Below are 21299 nucleotides of genomic sequence, written 5' to 3'. Positions count from 1 at the left end.
TTTATATCATTCGAGATATTTCTTAATTTGACTTTATCTCTCTCCTACGCTAGTTCTATTCCTATTTTGTTTGTGTTGAAGTGTTTGAGTTTTCATTTGCTAGTTCTTATAAAAACGTGCCTACTTTTAGGTGGCATTGGAAGCCTATTATGGAGTAGTGAAGATTAGGAAATTCCGTTATTGGGAACCCATTATGTAGTAGGGAAGACAAGGAACTTCCCTTTTAGGGATACTAGACTTGAACTTCACCCAATATGAGGTGAACATATTTAACTTTAATTTTCATCTGATTTTCATTGCGTTTTAATCAGTGTTCTTAATTCATATCTCTAAATACTTGGTAATTTTAGATGGAGAGTATGACAGCTGCTAAAAATTTTCATACTTTTGCCATTGCCATATCTAACCATTCCTAAATGGTTGAAATGATAAATCTTCAAATTGCTGCTGTAGGTGTGCAGTTTTCTTAGAAGCATAGAGTGCAACTTAACAGTTGAGATGATGAAACAACCTCTCAAAAAGTTGAGATGTTTTCATACATGATATTTTTTCCTCTTCTTATCCCAACATTTTATTTGTAGAGGCTAATTTGCTGAAACTAGATTCATTCAAGTTATTCTTCCCATAGAGGGAAGGTTTTGGACAGCCCCTATTAATTATTACCTTGTGTGTATCACAAGAGCTTCCTTTTGTTTACTCTATTATTTCTCTATTTTTTTCTTCATAACTTATACCGGACTTCATTTTGCGTGAAAATTCTATTTTCTTCCTCTATCTACCCTATTATTCAATGTTCTTCCATGTTTTCCGACCCTTAGCATGTCACTACATTCCACTATGTCTATCATGTACTTTTTTTGTCTTTATTGCATTTCCCTCAGTATCTTCCTCTCTTTACTCACCATTTTTATGACTTCAGGCACTGTCACAATAAGTCAAATTTCCTCTTTCCCTGTTTGTAAGTGGATTATATTACATTCTGAATAGCATTTTGTGAGAAGAGGACAATTCAAAAGAAGCAATGCTATCGCATTGATTCTGCTCACCTGAAAAATATGGAAAAGTCATGGAATGTAGTGGAATCACCTGAAAAAATTTCAAACTGAGTAAAATGATTCATGTATGACTAAAAATTCATGTTCACTAATTTTCCAGGTAAACTGGAAAATTGAACATAGGAGGAAGGAATTGGAGTCATCCTGTCAGTTTTATCTATGATAACAAATATTTCAGTGGGTTTTTGTAAATAACATTTAATTGGTAAAAGCTGTCTTGAACCCTGAATGCTGAGACTTGTTATAGAGGAAATGTTCTTGTTTTATCCATCTGGTTTTATTTTATGAGAATTTTCTACTACACGTTGAAATCACTGGCAGCATTTGTGTTTTTAAAGGAAACTTGAGGCCAGTAGCTGAAAAAGCATATTTATTAATCATGATTGAAACATAAATACACATTTCAAATGATACAGGGAATCATCAATACAAATTTCAAATGATACAGGGCCTCTTGATGTTAGCACAATAATTAGCCTAATTTGTGCAATTCTAAGACAAAGTCCAACTCTTTGGGTTACTGGTTGAGTATCTTTGGTTTAGAAATAGATGCCTTGAAATAAAAGCAAGAAGTATTCACCGCTGTAGCAAATTCAATTCTGCAGCAAGCAACCTAATGGTTGATAATTATAGGTATGGTTATCCCAAGAAAGTATTATTACATTTGAAATTCATACATCAAGGGGACCACCTCTTCCTGTGTCCCCCATGGTTTCATATGAAGTGCTGAGAACCAGAAAATCTTACTAGGTGGATTTCAGAAAAGGTCCATATGCATTACCTGTGATTTAAGTCTGAAACCTGCCAGTCAGGGAAATGCTCTAACACCCCTAGCATTACTTCCAGTAATATACCTTAGTGAAATAGGGCGAGAACAACGGCTGTGCCTAATAATGTCTTATTTACCTGAGATAACAAAAAATGTATATTTTCCATACCCTTTTCAATTTCTGAATGAACTAAAATACTTTTCATTTGCAAGTAAGATTGACAAAAAAGTTCGTTAAATGCCCATTTTCCATTGACAACTCAATCATTTGCAGAGTATGTAATTTAGTGTTTGATGTAGACTTGCATGAAGTAGAAGTAATTGTAAAGAAGAGATGAATAACTCAACTGAGAAGTTCCTTCATCATTGTCGCCTTTATGGGAATTCATCCCCATTATATTGAGCTAAACCTTTTAAAGCTCTATCCAAGTTTTTAATTTGAGGGTCGTGCACAAATTTCCTTTTTCCTACACCATCAACAGAGTCGGTTTCTCATAATTTTAAAGTTCGTTTTTCACAGTGGTTTATATTTTAATATGGTAGTTTGACCATCTTCCTAATCTAGGTGAATTAAATTAATGCAATCCACTAGTGCATGGTCCAAATGTGTTTTTGAGGGACCACACTGAGTGACCCAGAAGTAATTATTGACAAAATATTGAATGCAAAAGTTATGTCCACCATATGAGTAGATAGGGAACAATGTTGAACCAGGTCTGTCCTATTAGTGAAAAGTATTAGCAGTCTAAGGGGCAAAACATTTTGGCAGTCTCAAAATGTTTAGAGATATCATCCATAAAAAATCTTAAGCTTATTAGCAGGGAATGTGATAATACCAATATTTTAGTGCATTTGAAGCTTCCTACAATACCAGGCAAATTATTAAATTGATATGCATTGTGTGATACTCTGAAACATCATAGCATTGTACAATTTAATATGAAGTTCAGTAAACTCTTGATTATCCTTTTGTGTATTATCCATAATGCAGATTATCTATGCTATGCTCTTTTCAGCACCTTGAAATTTTAATAAAATTACAATTGTAAAGATTATTAAATGCTTTGAAAGTTCAATTTATGTTTAAAAAAATACAAGTTTGAATCATTTTATTTATCTTAAAAGTTAAATTTTCTCAAAATCAGAAGTTATCATTAGTATTTGATGTTTTAATGTAAACATTATTGTACTATCTGTACTTTCCCAATATCATTTCATTTGCATTCATTGTCCTTGAGAAAACTGTATTCTCCTTTAAGGCAAGCCAATATATATTTTTGCGAAAAAACGAATTATTCATTTACTATCTAGTCTGCATTGCTTTAATTGGTATCATATGATGAAAATGAATCCATATCAGTGATCCTTTGTCAGCGTACTATGTCGTTCATTGGTTTTTTCCCGGCTCTGTGATTTGTTCAGCTTCTGTGGAAAATACGTTTTGCTATTCACTTCGTGATAGTTCTGTGTTCTTGTAAATCTCTAATTCTACCCCTATAAACCTAGCTTAAAATGAAAAGAATATACTTTTCATTGCTAAAAAACTTGAATTAATGCATATGTCATAATTGTCAAAACATTATATGCCCTGAAAATTGCTTTTTATCTCCAAAAGCTGATTTTGATTGTCGTATAATGTGAGAAATGTATTTTGATTTGAAGAGATCTAGCTGGGATTATCTTCGCAAATTGCATTCTAAGTCTTGCAATGGTATATTCTAGTAATTGTGAAACATACTGGTAGTCAGAAGACAATATTATTTACTTTTCATCAGATTGTCTTTTTTGTTTGCTGCGAGCCATCTATTGTAATTTTATGTAATTGTTAGAACTTCTAAGTGGATTCCAAGTGTTAAAATTGATATGTTGACATCCAAGTTTGAGTGTGCCAGTTTCCTACCATTTTTATCCTATATAGGAAAAAACTGTATGTTGGTTTTACAGTTAGATTCCTGCCCCCATTATGAGAAAAGATTGTATTTTAGTTACTCAACAACTTAAGGATAACATGATTGGTAAGTTGTGCATGTGCTAATGTGCATTCTGCATCAACACTTAAGTAGATGCCAGTCCTTACATGCAGTTTAAATTGTGACATTTTTCATGAGATAATATTCTATTTTATTTTGATGTATTTATTTTTGTATGAGTTTTTTTAATGGTATTAATACTATGCTGTTTAAAATTATCTCCTAAAGTATGTGCACTGTTGGTTATGGATAATTTTGTACTGCCAATTTTTTGATGATGTTAATGAGTATTCGTTTCATTTTTATTTATCCTTTTATTAGAAGTTAATTTACTCTATTCTGCCTTGCTGTTTGTTTACCTTAATGCCATGAAATTTCAAATCTTCACAGAATAAATATCGTTTCTTCTTTCCATTTATTTCTATAGTCAATGGTGGTAAATGATTATCATTTCATTTGAATGTGCTTAGTTAACGTTTATTTCATTTTAAGTAGTGTGGTAGTAAATGTTTTGCACTTGGACATCATAATGATTACTGATTGACTCATTTAACTAATGGTCAATCATTTAATCAGTACAGTACTGCCTAAAATGTATGAGGAATTAATTTATTCTAATGAATTTTTTCACCTCATCTAGGTACTATGAAGAGAGTAGGTAGACCTTCTGGATCAGGGAATAAACCAAAAGCAGAAACTTCTGCCAGTGAACTTCAAAAAGAAAGGTTAGAAATTGAAATTTGATAATTCGTATCCTTGCAGCCTAATTTTTTGTCTACTGCTTTAAATTTTAATAGAAAACTAAATAGAATTAACTTACTGTAAATTTGAGTTCAAAAATACATTCTTCTGACGTATTAGCTCATTTCTCTGATTAAATAATTTTAGTTTTTGATTAGTTTATTTAACAGCATTCACTTGAGAATGATTTTATTTCTACACTTGTGCCCACTCGCTTTCTACATTTACATCACCCTGATATTAGGTTCAAACAATTTTTTTCCAGCTCAAGTGCAGCTTCGCGCACCGGTGAAGCCAACAGTGAAGGCTCTCCTGCTACAGTCCAGGTGCCAAGGAAAAGGGGAAGGCCACCAAAGAGCGAGTCATCTGTGACCAATAAAGGCAGTGAAGAAACCTCGAAAAGCAAGAGGGTCTGCGTTGAAGAATTAAAAAGTGAAGGGGAGGAGGATGAAGATGAAGGAGCAGATGGGGAAGATGAGGAAGGAAGGAAGAAGTCGGCAAAGCATAAGACAAGGGGAGAAGACCCACCTGATGCGCAGCAGAGGTACATACATATATTCCATTCATATCTCCAATTCTTATTCCCTATAGTTCTTATTCCCTATCCCAGTGGGTGTTATTCAGGATCTAAGACACATTTTTTAAGGTGTAGACTAAATTAAGTGAAAATGAAAGAAAAAGCATATTATTTTTTGAATCTTAGAAAACATTTCATAGGGGCTAACTGGAGGATAGCTCATGCTGAAACATGATAACTGGGAAAACTGGCACCAAAGAGTTTTGCATTCAGCAGCACTTGTTATTCTGTTAGCAAAGGTCTCATATTTTTTTTGTCAAACTGGATATTCTGATATTATATCGAACGAAGGAGAAAATTTAACTTTTATTCATTGAAAGTTAAAGGTTAATCCATATTCAATGGGAGTTATGTTTTGCATTCAGCATATATGATGAAGTCCCGATAAAATAGTAATGCATACACTGAGGATCTAAATGTAACAATTAATGTCAAAGGTATAGTTCATTGCCCTATGATTTTTATATGAAGTAAATCTAGTATAGCGAGACTTACATGTATACAGTGCACCCTTATCGGTTGTTTGGTAATTTGAGTTACTCAAGGTTTGAATAATAATGGAAGTGCATGTTTTATGGTCATGTGCATGTAATTTCCACTATTTCAGTCTACCCATTTATATTTTCCAGATGTACATGCTTTTTGTGGAGTGTTCATTTTCCATAGGACTTAAGAATTTTAGGTAGTCCAGAGCACTCTCATGGCTCTTGTATGAAATTATGTTCAAATTGTTGATGTCATCATCATCCATCTACCTCTGTATCATCCACTTGTAAATAGTGTCTAATAACGTCAATTCCTTAAAACTGGTTGACACAGGACATTAGAAGTAGCACATCAAATAGGCCATAAAAATATATATGAGTACATGGGTGGTCTGAAAAGTTTCTGACCTAACAAAGATACAAGACATTTTTTCTGAAATTTTTAAGGTTGGAAACTTTCCAGACCACCCTCGTATATATACAGGTCTCTCCTCATGAAACAGTATATGCAAAAGTGGCAAAAAATCCACTCAATAGGAAACATTTCAAGGAAAGTAAAAAATGAATTTAAACTCCCCCATAAATAATTTTATCATCTTTTTATATTTTTGACTTTTATTTATATTTATCTTTTCTTGAAGATTTCTACATCAAAATAAAGTCTTTGTATTGTCTTTGGATAGTAATAATAAATATCATAGTGCCAATTTTATCCTCCTTTTTAATGATTCCCTGAAGTTTTTAAATTTGAGATTTCACCCTAAATTTCCATGTTGTTTCAGTGACAATGAATCAGGTGAAGAAGGGAGTGATGTGCTGAGTGGAGAAGAAAGTGTGCCAGTTGAGAAGCGAGGCGTGGGGAGGCCACGAGGAAGACCTAGGGGGAGCAGGGGCGGGAGAGGGGGTCGGAGTGCTGCTTCCAGTCGAGGCGGCAAGGGTGTTGGCCGAGGTCGGGGGAATTCAAAGGCCGGATCAGATGAGGATGATAATGCCAGCGAGGATAGTGATGGAATGGAGTATGTATCAACCAGTATTATGAAGTGTGCATCATGAACCTATTAAGAATTTAAATGAAATACTTTTAAAAATTAGTCTATTTGTAAAGTTAGAATGGTCAGCCATTATTTTTTTTCTTCAGGTTCTGATAAAATGAAATTAAAGTGCATGGGTGGTCTGAAAAGTTTCCGGCCTGACAAAGATACAGGACATTTTTTCTGAAATTTTCGAGGTCGGAAATTTTTGAGACCACTCTTGTACATATATCATTGCTATATGACTGGGTACATCAAGGGGAAAAAGTTAAATCATTCTAATAAATATCTCCTTTTCTGAATCCAACCGTTCGTATGGCGATTCTATCTCTTGCCAAAAACTGTGATTAACTGGAGGAGTATACATACATGGAGAGGTAAAGTTATTTTACCATGCATTTAAGCAAATATAACCTTGCTTCATTTGGTTGAATGATGGTTTCACTGGTTTTACAGTCAGAATCTTTGGTTCTGAAGCTGTTACTGCAATGCCAATGGAACCCTTATTCATCCTATATTTACACAAATGCAGGAATAGGAGCCACCTAATCACCTTGGTATCATCAGTTCATCACAGTAAAAGCATGATTATTAACTTGATTCACCTTCAAATGAAATCTCAAAAGCTTTGGAGTGCCTAGTTCATGGTTATATTTGCTTAAGTACATGGTAAGTATGCCTTACCTCTCCATCTATGTTAATTGTTGGTTTTTAATAATTAGGGTCGGTTCAGCTAATAACTCAAACCGTTATCATGATAAATAATAAAGTACCATAATGAATTTTCTTCTTATGATTTACTGTGAAAGCTCATGATTTAAATTTCACTTAAATAAAAATATGTATGTAATATCAAAATATGCAATGAAGTGAAATCCTCATCATGTGACTTTGCATGCTTCTTTGTACAAATTAATGAAAATACATCAACGATGAGCTTTGAAGTCATGATCTGGTCCAGTGACTGGCAAACACATTGCATACTTCCAAATTTTGTACAAGATAATGACAAAGATATACCATTAAGCACTTGAATATTATTGCTTATGATTAGATTTGAAATTAATTTACTTCAAAGATGTATATTTTGAAGTCTAATACATTCAGTCCCTCTAAATTTGAAATTACAAGATTTTACTATTATATGCATGTGTAATGATATGCATTGAAACCTCTCTATAATTCTTTTCTGAGAGGAAAAAAGTGGAGCGTTGTGTGACTAATTTAAAAAGTTGGGTAAATATCTTCTTCTATCATTGAGGAAATATGTGGAGTACATTTAATTTTTAGAATGTTTATGCATACTAATTTTAATGCAAAATAATCTATTTTGGCAGGAAGGGAGATGGTTCCTCTTCTGTGGAAGGCAGCAACACAGTCAACGGCACAGACTCCAAAGAGACTGATGAAAAAAGGAGGGGACGCAAGCCATTGAAAGGGCAGTCAATTAATCAGCCTTCCTCATTCACCTCAGCCAGAGCTGCTTCTCCTGGTCCAAGTGGTCGCAAAAGTGCACAATCACCCTCTGCTGCAGATGATAGTGTAAGCTTTCTTACTTTCTTGTATTCTTTTTGTGGTACTTGGGATAATTATAGTGAGGATAATCAGATGAGCCAGTTGCATAATGTCCAAGCTGTCCAATCACTCAGTTGATTATGAAAAAAAATTTTAAATACCTTAATGTCTGAAAAATTGGGAATATATTGGGAAAAGGGCCAAAGTGAGGAATATTCAGGGTGAGGCACTTAAATGCGGACAAGCATGCTTTTCCCCGAATGCGTTTTCCTCGCCGGGTTAGCAAAACCTTCCCCAGACTTCTCCTAAGCATTATACTGAGCCACAATATCGTAAACAGTTGATCTGGGGTACCAGAAGAATCGAACTATTTCAAAATATAATGCCAAGCGTGAACAGTTGCGATAATAGCGGCTCTTTGATTGTACTCCGCACTTGTACGTACCATCTGGGCCATTTTGAGGTTATGACTGTTTATTAGATGCCTATAGCTTTCAAGAATGCCAATCGCGATCTCCAGTGGAACTATGATATGGTGGGAAATTCAGATTGAAATTTGCCTGGATTGAAGCGCTGCACCCTGTGATGTGTGAATTAAGGATTCCTAAGGAAATATTTCTTTCCAATGTGATACCAGTTTGTGTCTGGTATAAACCATTTTGCATGCAAGCCCTGGTAGAGAGACGAGGAAAAGGTTGAATTTTAGTCTAAAATCTGGAAAAAACTGGAACAGGAATCTGGAAATATAGTGGACCCCCTAGGCTTTTCGTGTTTCACTCTGCCTCCATATAATATTATTGTTCCATTTCTGGATCACCAATCCTAAGTGTTAGGAGTGCCCATCAACAACTGGAGTGCTTTATGTGATACATGTGATGTTTGGTTGCAAGGATTCTTTGGCTATGCCATCATAGCCTAGAAGCACACTGATATGAGAATCAATGGCAATGAAGTGCTTTCATGTTTATTTAACTTAAGTGGAATTTATCCTTATAATTGGGTACATTTAAAATAAGATGTGAAAATAAGGTGAAGTGTATCAAACATTTTTGAAAACTTGAGATTATGAAAATTTGCTGTAGGAACTATTAAACAATTTTTATTTTCACCAATGTTGATGAAAAATCTCAGATTTGGCAAAAATCTGAGATCAATTATTTTCCCAATCTTGGCTTTTATAAGAGCCGAAAAGTTGGGAATTCCCTGACTTTACTGAGGATTTAAGCTCAACCCTGGTTATTAAATGTTTTATTTTTATCTTTTCAGAGCCCTGTGAGGAGAACACGCCGATGGAAATGAGAATACTTCCACTTAAAATGCTGTTTTGGCTATTAACTCCATTCAGTTTCTTCAACTTAATTCTATTTGCATCATAATTCATGGAAGCTGCAAAGACACCCTGAAAAAAATGTATCATCATAATTGCTTGTCCTTCAAAAACTTGGATATGTGGTTTTGATGATTTTTTAGTGTTGATTGTTAAGTGAAAAAGCAAACTAGTACATTACATCTGAAGTACAAGCTCTTTAGATTTGGGTGCCAAAGAGCCCTTACTTGGTAAGATTTACATGAGAAGTTGCAAATGCCACTCAATATAGGTGAGATGTGTGCATGTGAGTGTTTGTGTGAATGTGTGTTTTATATATGCTTTTGTGTTTGGCAATCTCAAGTGGGCTAGTGTGAGTGAATGATCATCTTATAGACTTTGGGGTGTAATATAGTCATGGGGTTGTGGGAACCCAACCAAAATTTTTCACCATCATTCTTCAATATATGTACGTATTCTTTCTCTGCCCTCAACCGCTAATATTTTACCTATCAACTGTGGCAGCCACTTATTTATATACAATTATTGACATTCTTTCTATTTTTAGTCAAAACATTTTTAAGCTTCTGAACTGAATTGAAGGAAAGAATATTTAAGCTTTGGAATTGCAGTTTTGTGTATCATTCCATAATTGATTGAAGGAGGCAGTTTGACAGCATTGCCTGGAGAAACTGTGACCTTCCTTATGGCATATTTTGTTACCTTATGGAAGGCAGTTCCAATATTTAAGGGCTGATGATTTTAAATCATTTGAATATTGTCTCATCCACCCAACAGTTGAGGTTAAGCACCACAAGTTTAGGTGATGTGTTTTAAAGTTAATGCATGGTTCAGTGGATAAGGGTAGTGTGGGGGAAAGATTTCTTTAAGTTAGTGAACTTAAGTGGTTCCTATTAGTTTCTTTTTGTAGAGTCATAGCCATATCCTGAACCTTAAATACCAATTTTGATAATTATATTGCCACTTAAAATAGTGTTGAGGGGAGCCAACTTTTCTGTATTTCTTCCCATTCCTCCTACCAATATCACCATGATGTGATACCCAAGTTTTGCTGTGTTCACATACTCTTCTGAGAAAATGGGTCTTATTATTTAAGGTGGGAGTATTGTTAACAACCCTTATGTGTACGTAGCTAAATGTTTTGTACTTCCAGAAGTATAGGGCCAATCGTATAATTTTTTATTATTGCAGACAAGCGTATTTCTTGACTGGTACTATTGTTGGTATTGTCATTTTTCATACATAGAATTTAGGTTTAGGTCTCATTTATTAATTATTTGCCAATGTTATTCCATGTTTCATTTGGATATTTCCATTTTCATATTTTTGAGCATTGGATTACATTTATTTACCAAAGTCACTTTTCTTCAGATGAAGTATTAAAATCATGGAGTATCAGAAATGATCAGAAAGAAATTATAGTTGAATTAAAACATGTTGCACAACTATTTCTTATCAGCTTTACAATCTTTTGCACTATTTTGTTTTGTTCAAAAGGTGTGTAAATGAACCATTTGGAATAAACACTACTGGTTAATAGTAATATTTCCTGTTTATTATAACACACTTGATAAGCAGTGAATTACAGCAGTTTCCAATTAATACTTATATTCATTGTTGCACATGACATGGAAAAGTTTCTTTTCTGGTGGTTGCTTTGAGTGAACCCAAACAGTTAATGTATCAGAAAATTGCATAATCGAATGCTGTAGTCATTACTATTGCATTTCACATGAAACACTTTTTTTAAACTTTTACCCTATAAAAGTAAAAATATATTTCCTTCACATTATTGACTTGAAAGGATACAATAAATATTTACAATGTGAAGGCACATGTTGTGAAAAACTAAATTAATCCATTCAGCACATAAATTTATAGGCTGAAGAGAGGTCGCTTCACTCGGCAGTTTGGTATTCCACCTCTCAGTCTCAAACGCCTTACTGCTTCACGAAGGTGTTTTGGCTGTAGAGGTCCTACATCACCTTGCGCCTCCATTACATCAAGGGCTGGAAATAGGAGCATAATTCAATGAAATGGAGAGGATTCAAAGGTTTTATTAATCCTTACAGAAAATCACATGTTCTAATAAGAAGCTAAATGTCTTACCTTCTTCTACTACTTCACCGACAAATACTTTGGCAATTCCAGACATTGCTATGACTACATTTTGTGAGACTGAACAGCCAGTAATAGTTTGCATGAGCTGAAAGAGAAATGAAATAAAAAAATGATTCAACATATGTGGTTAAATGAATTAAATGTGATTTATTAAGTACCTCCAAGATGTAATACCTCCAGATATATTATTCCTGCAAGATTCAATTCAACAGGTAATATATAAACGTGCATAAAACTGAATTTCACTCTGCAGTCTCCAACATTACTTAATTTTCAAAATAATTTGTGGCAATCACATAGAACAAGGAATTTAGTTAATAAACGTATATGGCTTTAGATAATATATATGAGAAATATTACCGTATTTTCCCATCGATAATGTGCACCCAGAACTTTGTAGTTATCATGAATTTGTATAGATGCCGTGCATCTATATATACATGTAAATATTATACACAGTGTGTGTAAAAATACATCTATATCCACACATTAATAGATGGTAACAACCAATGAATACATGAAATCAAAATTACCCGAGACTATCTACTGTGAGTACAGAGAAGATTGGAGCAAGGTGATTGAAATTAATTAATTCCTTACAAGAAGGATCAAAAAATAAACTATTTTTAAGCCCACACAATATACCACCTTATTGCTTTTTTGCTGTGTTTCTTATGTTGAAAGGAGACATAGGTTTGTGTGCCCTTTCATTTTCTTTCATATTAAATAAATAAACTTTCAGCAAGACAAATACAAGAACAATAAGAGAATGAATGAAATAGAATTTTCTTGTTTTGTTTGCGTTACTTCACTATGGTACATAGTATATAGCTCGTAGTATCGACTTTCAGCTGTTCTGGACACCCTCCAAGTTCTATGCAAGTGCCGCCTATATGGTGATTGTTTCAAACCTGAATTGAGTTAAACTTTTGTAATTTAGAATGTTATCAAGAAAATTATCCACGGAGAAGGAAATTGTATACAGTGATGTTAAAGCTAAAAGTCATCAATTCCACAAAAGGAAAGGGAAATCGCAAGGCTACCAGGATTTATCCATTACTAAATCTTTTATATTAAAGTTGCGTCCTAGTTGGGAAAAGTGGATGATGCCTGGTGTGAAAGACTACACAGAATCGGCAGGGTGTCAGAGTGACTTTTGTAAAAAATGGATTTGAAAAAGCTTAAGGCAATATTTCAACGCCAGTACTAGAGGATGAGGAAAATTAACTTTGGAGAGTGAACTTGATGTGCCTGAAGAGATTATAAATGCACTTAATTCATTTCATTGTAATTCAGGTGATGAATTTCTTGGATTAAAGTAATCTACCTATCCTATCATATATTTATACGTCATATGTATACGTATGCATACGTATGTATATGTAATACTACGTACTCTCCATGTATGTTAAGTACTATGCATTAGAATAAAGAAGTACTACGGATTAGATTAAATGAATAATAGAAATTATGTTTTTTTTCTCATGGATTTATGAGATTAAATAACTGTGGAAGTAGCAGATCTGTAAAAAATAGAATGCAATTAGAAAGGCATGCTTCCACACTAATTTATTTTTTTGTACAAGACTATTTTATTATTGTGTACATAACAAGGTATGTACGGTTGGATTTTTTCAATTTTGATCACATAATGCACATCATTATTTTTTTGATTTTTGCATAGCTATCGCGTGTGCTATTGGTGGGCAAATTTAATATCGATGTCTAATTTAATTTTAATATAAATATCACTTCAAAATTTCGTTGCTAAAAAAAATGGTCAATCTTAATGACGTGGAAAACAAACCATAATTCAAATAAGTATGAAAATATGTTATCTAGAATGTCATAATTTTTCATGAAAAGTCAGTGAGCAATGTCAGTGAGCTGGAAATGGGTGAGATAGTTCTAAGAGATCATCCTGTAGCTGCCTTAATGCTTACAACAGAAATTGGGAGTCATTCCAAGATACATTTGTGAAAACTATATGGTAAGGTGGGGAGGAGTGGGGTCAGCAATCGTTGACTGCCAATTACAGTCATAATTAGAAGTCATACGAGGATCCTAAGAATTGCTTGTTGTCATAAGACCGAAGGGACACATTTAGAGGGTTGACTGTTATTAAGTGCTCTGGACCCATGTTTGGGGGTGTTTTCAAACTCCAGAAAGTAAAACCATACATACATTTATTCCTCCTCTGTGTTGCTCATTATGTTGACTAGTCCAACCCAATATTCCTCAGCAATATGTAACCAGATGTAAACTGGTCAATATGTTCAATTAGGGTATGCGAAGTAAGATGTCAAAAGCTTTAAGTTAGTTAACAGACACTTCTTTATTTACCTACACATATTTATATATCATAAAGTTCATAGTAACAAATGGCATTTCAATTTCATTTTTTGCTAAATTTGAAGATGCTAGGCCTCCATTCTTCCATACTCGATCCTAATTCTCTTATGATTTGCAAGTTCTCTTGGATATCTCAATTTGGTACATGCATTTTCCCCTTCTATGGGTCAATATACTTATCCCTATCAGCAATTTGGCTGATGTAATGGCTAGAGCATTGTCTTTCCACTGAGAGGACCCAGGCTTGAACCCTGGAAGCAGCTGCATTTTTCAGAGGTGACACCATTGGGGTATGCTGTTCATCAGATGGAGCATTAAATTTCTCACCCTTAAATCTTTAGTGAGTAGACCAAATCTGACGCTGGGTTTCTCTCCATCCTTGCCCCGTACCTTGAATATCCTATCTAACATATTGAAATGAAATTATTGACTTAGTAATTCCACAGACAAAGTGTGTGGAATCTTACCAATTGCCAATATAACTTTTAATGACACACAAAACATTAGTCGCAGGTTACCTCCCCTAATACTTGTAAAGAGACTTCCTATCCCTTTCACTTCATTACTAATAAAATCATTGGATAAACATATTTCATTTAATCAAGGTTTTTATCTAAGTGATTAATGAATAACTGATCAAAGCACTTTTCCACTTGATAAATTTTTTTAATTTTACGACTGGGTTTCGATGTATTACATCATCATCAGGTGATTAACCTGATGATGATGTAACACATCGAAACCCAGTCATATAATAAAAAAAAAATTATCAATTGAAAAAGTGCTTTGATCAGTTATTCATTATGTTCGACTTCCACCACATCACGCCTGAAGCTACTCAATTTGTAAGTGATTAATATACAATGTTTTCATCTTCTACCTAATTCCTAGCCTAATTTACTGTCCCTTTTACCTTCATGCTATACCACAACAATCAATCAACATTCAAGGCCTATCCACTCTGCTTTTCTTCTCTAGGAGCCCTTTCTCACATTCCAGACATTTTTATTAACCATCTCGATACTTGAAGCCACAGTATTTTGGAGAATAGTACGTCTCTCTTCATCATAAATGCCTTATTAGCTTGACCTATGTTTCACTTTCTGTGAGTTGAATTATACACGATGCCGCAAGTAAAAATGATTCTAAAAGAGGCATTCCTCACATTCCTTAAAAATGCATGAGAACTTCACCTCAGAATCAGCTGGTTGAGTGAAAAAAGATTTTTATGAATTTCATATGTAACCATCAGGAGAAATGTGGGAGAACAACTGTAAATGATAAGTCCCTCTTCTTGTCTGCCCTTCTCTTTATTAGAGAGATTCGTTCATGGTAGAGGAGGAAAACAAGTTTCTAAGTATAGTGTATTATTGGCCTGCTAATGAACCTAAACAATTAAATGAGGGGAAGCAAGAAGTGATGCGAGATAATCCTCACTAGTGTGTTAGAAGAAATCTCAATGGAATTTACGGCCTATGTTTTGAGAAAACTTGCAGTTGAGAAGAAATAAAGTGGACCAGGAAATTCAGCCAAATGTCATTTTGTGTCAATCACTTCATATACAATGAAAACAGAAGATTTTGAAAACTATAGGGAATGGAATATGCTTGCATTTCATGCTAACCATGGTGACTACTAGTTTTCACGTTAGTGATTTCCTCTGCAAATGGCCTAAGGCTATGTCAATGACAGCCAAACAGAGCCTGGGGAGGTAAAGGAAGAATGAATGATGCTATGAAAAATTTGCGAGGACTTAGGAGCCAGCAATTTTTATGATAAAATGGATATGAAAAACTCGTGAAAAAAATCTCACCCAACCATATGTAATTACAACCAGGAAAGTATGCACAAGCTACTTTAAAATTAGTCAGTAACATATTAATGCCAGCTTCTCATTCATTGAAACCCTGAATTGGATGCTATCCAACAAAACTAGCCATGTACGAATCAATTGTGAAGCAAAATAAGAAACTTCCTTTACATGAAAAACTTGAGTTTAGGTTATCATGAGTCGTGGAGTGTCTGTGATAAGGTAAATGATTTTAAACTATAACATGTACAATAAGGTGAATCAAAAGGCAGACATGATCAGAAAGATGTATCGCTGGAATTCAGAATGACTTAATGGTGACCACATCAACTCACAATATTGTATTAAGTGATGCATGACCCCATTAGAATGCCATTAAATAATGTAGTGCTCATTACAGTATTGCTTTGTCAGTTTTAAGTATAACCTTTCATCCCTCATCTCTCTCTGTGGGGGGACCCTCCCGCTACCTGCAGTTTTGGGTCACATTCCCTACCTGTGTCCTTGGGGGAGGAGACCGTTGTATGTGGCATGTCCATGTGGTAGTGGAATTTTGCCTTCGTACTTTTCAAATTCTAGCTCGCACGTTATTGGACACATTTTTCACTGCAATTGTTTGTTCGCTGATAGTATATGTATTTGCATATCTGTAAGTTAAAAGGACTTTTGCATGAATGTATACGCCACTGTGGGTATAGGCTTCCATGGATGTGTTGATTTTGCATGTGGTTTTGTTCTCTTTTATGGGTGGTGACCTATCACCCCTCGGCACATGCTCTGGTGGGGTATTATGTAGATGAAGTACATAATTGAATGATGAAGATTGATGAGGTCTGTTGTGGAATATTAAATCATAACCACGACAAAATAGGAGATGCTCTATTAAAATACAAAAAATAGGAATAACAATAAGTATAATACCACAAAAAATGAACTTAATTTTGCATAAAGAACAAATTGGACAGATGCAAGAACCGTCAACGAACAACTGCTACGGAGAATATAACGTAATATGTAGTGATAGCAATAACCCTCAAACATAACCTTTGATACAACCCATGAATTCCTACCATGCACTTTTGCCTATTGAATATTAAAATAAATTCCAATTTTTAAATTGGGGAGGCAAAGAACAGTTTTAATATTTTTTGGGAGCTGTGAACTGTAGCATCGATCGAGATGAACCACCAAACAACCATTTTTGTGATACATGGACGGCCCTTAAATGGATAAATGATTACAGACTGTTATTGTAAGAAAAATGAGGTAAGCAATGATAAAAATTAATATATGGCCATTTCATTCCAAGTTTTGATATTCAGTCATTGGCAGTGTGGTGTGTCTTTCATTGCAGATTTGATTGTGCTTCACTATTAGGTATCACAGTAAAATCGAAGATGAACATTAAATTTCATGATCGATAAGAACATAAAGAATTACAAAAGGGTGCTCTGTCAAGCCTGTCCTTACTTCGGGGTGCCATTAAGAAAATACTTTGGATGGGCAAATTCCTTAAAATTTGATGGTCGAGTATAGGATTAATTGAATGTGTAAGGGATCTACCCTACTGAAATAAAGTCCAACTTCTTTCAAGGCAAAACCAAGGTTTGACGACTCCATCACAAAATCTTAATACAAAATGATTGAAACGTCGTTCATACTACACGCGGGGGGCGAAATAAGCCATGAAAGTGACAGCCCTTCTTCACGTATTGTCAAACATCTTAAGTTTCATTGAACCATAAATTGAACATATTTAGAGAATAATAATACTCGTACCCTTTTAATTGCCGCTTTAGGAAATGCTGATCTTCGGTACATTTCATATCTATCGAGTTGCTCTTCGGTGAAGTTCGAAACTAGAACCCTAGAAAAACGTCAGAAACAACATTTTACAATCTCCTTCAAGTCATGGTGAGTTGATATTATCTTCATTCATTCATTAATTTACAACAAAAAGTATTTCTCCTGAACATGGTGATTGATACTAATATAATTGAAAATTATATGGCTTACTGCATTTTCTCTCTTTCTTCTTCTTCTATTTCTTTCCTACTTTTAATTTCTTTTCTCTTATCCTTTTCCGGGATAATAGGCTTCGGGATATCTATGTCACGGGAATCAGAATTCTCCTTGATCTCTTTAGATAGTTCCGTACACTCACTGTAACTCTCATTTTGTGTCAGGATTTCTTCGAAAGCTCCAGTGGCAGGATTAGAAATCTGATCATCTAATCCATCAGATTCAGATCTTAAAGGTGAGCCTTCTTCGCTATCACGACGGATTTCTCTGCCGTTGTCACTACCCTGAGACTCTTGATTCTCGACTTCCACCTCTGCAGGAAGGACAATATCTTCTTCCTGATTGGAAACACTTATATTTAAATCATTTTCATTTTCCGAATCTTCGCGGTCAAATATATTTTCCATAGTCGGTGTGACTGGGTACGTTTTCTTGTTACGACATTGCTATTTGGCTCCTGCCATAATGCCCATTTGTGTTTACAAAGTTTCATGGTCACCTCAAGTATTAAACAAGTTAAAGTGTACCATTTAGTACTTAAAAAATAAAAATCATGCATCTTAATATTTTAAAACAATTTTTAGCATATGAATAAATGCATCAAATATTAGAAAATATGCAATTTTACAAAAGAGTTTCTGTTTAGTATTCAACCGGAAGTACTAACACGGAAGGACTACATTTTCTTCTCAGCTGGTTGGAGCCTAACGGAATTACCACCTGAGTTCAAGAGATTTGTTGTGCGTGGAAGTATGATTGAAGTGTGTTAAAGTGCACCTTTCTCCATATAGTAAGAAAAGTTAATAGTAAGATTCTATTCTAGAATTGAACTGCAAGCCGCGATTCTACCCAATATCACGAAAGGGACTAGGTAAGATTAAAGTCATTTATAAAGAAAGGTCATCAGGTAGAGAAAATTTGTGATGTGTTGCATTTTGTTTGGTGACGGCTGTTGTCATACCCCCTTGTGCACACTTGATTTAGTAATTGTCGAAGTTTTAGTCAGTTGCTTCAATGTAAAAGTGAGAAGGTTGGCGTTGTAAAGGTTGTGATGTAGTCAGCTTAAATGGCAATTATCAGTATCTTCCACAGTGGTATGACTTTTTGTCTGTTAGGTGCATCCTTTACTTGCCTGGGATTGAAATTGACGCATAATTTATTCATTTTCAATTCTGTTAACTTTAAAATATAAGGTTCTCTTTGACGTTTCGAGTACGAGTGTTTTATATTTCTCGGTACAGAAACCTCCATTTATGTGCTATTTTTTATTGATCAATAGGTAATGATAGTTTTAGGGGTTGTTGATGCTCATGGCATTCTCTGTGTTCCTATAGTTGCCCCTTCGAAATCGTTGGCATGCACATTATAAGAAGTACATGGGGTTGTGTTTAGCTACGTTTAACATTAGTTTTATATTGTTTTAATCCCAATTTCGTAATATAAGAGTACTATCTGCAGAAAACATTCATGATCGTAATGTTTGCTCGATGCCAACATTTCTGATTGAATTACAGCAAGGGCTGTTTTATATTATTATTTAATTGATTTTGGGGTTCATGCAAAAATTTCATTCTTAGCTACCGAATTGACATGTGCGCATCCAAAGGTGAAAAAATTGGAACGTCAATTTTACGGGTTCTTACTCTTAATAAAACCAATAAGTGGTATTAATCATTCATGAAGATGCTTATTGCAGTGAATTTTGTTATTTCTTGTGGGAAATGGTCAACTCGTACTGACAAAACAAGTAGTAAATTTCATTCAGTTTATACTCTTTAAAAATATTAAGAGATTGTCTGATTCTATTCCTTGGTACTTGTTAATCATACATCAGTCCTTGGTTTCTAGTCTGGTTGTGAATCAAGTGAACCTGTCGTGGGTGGAAGTTAAATTTTGCTTTGTTCATGTATTAGTGCAAAATACTTTCCAGGAGACTATTTTTGCGATGCTTCTTCTAGTCGACTTTGAACACATCTTTAGCCATTATCGCTTTCTGTTTTATTAGTCGTGTTTTCCATTTTTTTAAGTAATTAGATTTTTAGACAACATAGCCAATGTGTTTTAAGTCTTAGTGTTACTAAATAATGCAGATACCTCTTCCATTGTTAATATCGTTTTTCTGATAGAGGATAGAAGTTTTTCATTGCCAATGTAAATTTTATTGTATATGTTATCTTAATGGTATTTAATTTAAGGCATTGTCGAATCCAGGTTTTTTCAGGTTTGAATTGTGCTCTTATATTTGCATGCAGTGTTTATAGCCACTTACTTTAAAAGCCTATCCGTAGTTGATGTTTTTCTGTCGTGAAGCACGATTTATGACATTGCTGTATAAATAATGCAGTTGGAATGATGTCTGCTCAACATTGGTGTAAGCAATGATTATGAAAAAACAAGGACATGTCAATTTTCCTTCAGATGCAGCACTTGCAAGCCTTCAACTTAGGAGTACCTTAAGCTGAAGCAAAGAATTTAGCAATAAAATTTTGCATGAAAGTTATTGATTCTGAAATAAAAAGTAGTGTATTGTGGTCAGGGCCGCGGTAGGGGCAACTCCCCTAGCAAGAAAAGTGTGCAGCTGATAGAGGCGGCGGTTAATTAGATCACCCCAGGATACCTAAATGGAGTAATATCGCCTATGCCCATGGAGATCCCAAGAAGAAATTCCCACAATATAACGTTAGTATATGTTTCATAATTTTAAAAAAGCAGTCAAACTGTATATATGTATGTTGCACCTTAGAGTTACTTACCCTATAAATATCTCCACTCAGTGTTTGTGAGCTTTCTCAAGTTTTTTATGCGATGCGAACTGTTGTGCTTGGATGGAAATTGTGGATGGCTTTGTGTGAAGCTCAAGAGAAACAGGGAGGGGGCACTGATAATCACTAAAAGTCTTTGGTTTGCAACAAATAGTCTGAATTAGCAGAAATTTAGCATTGTTTGATGTAGAAGGATTTGACAATGTGTGCGTGTGTTTGTGTGTGTGACGTTTTTCATTTTTATATGTACATTAGTATTGACACCTCTTTTGGCTGCCTTGTCTTTTTATCAGGCGGGGGGCTGGCTCCCTGGATGGGCCAGCGGCATTAGGGTCTCCACGTCACCAGCCACCCCCAAACGCTGCTCCTTGTCGCCGCCTACTCTCCCACCCAGGTAAGAAGATTGCATTTATTTTATGCTCATGCGCCATTACGAGCATATGTCCTTTTTTAAGTGAGGTTAATTCGAGTAGCTTTGGAAACATCAGATTTGATGATAAGCATCAGATTATAATATCTAGATCAGTATGACTATAAGTTGGACCTGAGTACCTCCTAAGTAGATCCTGTAACCTTTGTGATAAGTTTTGGAAATAATGATTGTTCATCAGATAATAATTTTGTCATTGCTTGATGTTGAGTTTGCAAGTTTACGCTGCGTATAAAAGCATGGTGGCTGTCATTTTTTTAATGAGCGTAATCTTCAGTCAAGAGAGAAAATTCTTATGCTAGAGCTTTTATCATGCTGTGATCCAAAAAAAT

At 34.6% G+C, this 21299-nt stretch overlaps 3 protein-coding genes across 12 annotated transcripts in view; 2 read left to right on the top strand and 1 right to left on the bottom strand.

Annotated features, from left to right (window-relative positions):
* pds5 (cohesin associated factor B pds5) overlaps positions 1 to 10995 on the top strand; it is an 80934-nt gene extending 69939 nt beyond the window's left edge. For 3 of the 5 annotated variants that reach the window (XM_071590781.1, XM_071590782.1, XM_071590783.1), the window contains exons 26-30: positions 4435 to 4519; positions 4780 to 5079; positions 6380 to 6613; positions 7966 to 8170; positions 9410 to 10995. In XM_071590781.1, coding sequence (XP_071446882.1) covers positions 4435 to 4519; positions 4780 to 5079; positions 6380 to 6613; positions 7966 to 8170; positions 9410 to 9442 — 857 coding nt within the window. In that variant the 3' untranslated portion in view covers positions 9443 to 10995. The remainder of the gene's footprint in view (positions 1 to 4434; positions 4520 to 4779; positions 5080 to 6379; positions 6614 to 7965; positions 8171 to 9409) is intronic. The other 2 variants (XM_071590785.1, XM_071590786.1) reach the window with 2 other exon arrangements.
* An 8-nt stretch (positions 10996 to 11003) lies between these two features.
* Positions 11004 to 18260, bottom strand: Taf11 (TATA-box binding protein associated factor 11). The gene is made up of 4 exons (XM_071590787.1): positions 17770 to 18260; positions 17533 to 17620; positions 11580 to 11676; positions 11004 to 11479 (listed from the first exon to the last, which is right to left on the bottom strand). Exons 1-4 carry the CDS (start codon positions 18180 to 18182, stop codon positions 11346 to 11348), a joined length of 732 nt encoding a protein of 243 aa, XP_071446888.1. The 5' UTR covers positions 18183 to 18260; the 3' UTR covers positions 11004 to 11345.
* Positions 18261 to 18449: 189 nt separating this feature from the next.
* trc (Serine/threonine-protein kinase tricornered) overlaps positions 18450 to 21299 on the top strand; it is a 37863-nt gene continuing 35013 nt past the window's right edge. Inside the window, exons 1-4 of one of the 6 annotated variants that reach the window (XM_071589702.1) lie at positions 18464 to 18515; positions 18599 to 18646; positions 20312 to 20454; positions 20831 to 20931. In XM_071589702.1, coding sequence (XP_071445803.1) covers positions 20414 to 20454; positions 20831 to 20931 — 142 coding nt within the window. In that variant the 5' untranslated portion in view covers positions 18464 to 18515; positions 18599 to 18646; positions 20312 to 20413. Of the gene's footprint in view, positions 18647 to 20287; positions 20455 to 20830; positions 20932 to 21299 lie in introns of those variants that run through there. The other 5 variants (XM_071589707.1, XM_071589705.1, XM_071589701.1 and 2 more) reach the window with 5 other exon arrangements.

This window comes from Hetaerina americana, unplaced genomic scaffold (assembly GCF_022747635.1).
Source record: "Hetaerina americana unplaced genomic scaffold, ioHetAmer1.1.p SCAF_4, whole genome shotgun sequence".
Taxonomy (NCBI): Eukaryota; Metazoa; Arthropoda; class Insecta; order Odonata; family Calopterygidae; genus Hetaerina; species Hetaerina americana.
The sequence above is the reverse complement of the archived record's forward strand: the minus strand, read 5'-3'. Positions and strand labels throughout refer to the sequence as shown.

Coding starts and splice junctions, on each gene's coding strand:
- Taf11 (XM_071590787.1), bottom strand. CDS start 18,182: ATGGAAAATATATTTGACCGCGAAGATTCGGAAAATGAAAATGATTTA. Junction 11,677..17,532: donor CTAAAGCGGCAATTAAAAGG/GTACGAGTATTA, acceptor TTTCTCTTTCAG/CTCATGCAAACTATTACTGG. Junction 11,480..11,579: donor CGGTGAAGTAGTAGAAGAAG/GTAAGACATTTA, acceptor TCCTATTTCCAG/CCCTTGATGTAATGGAGGCG.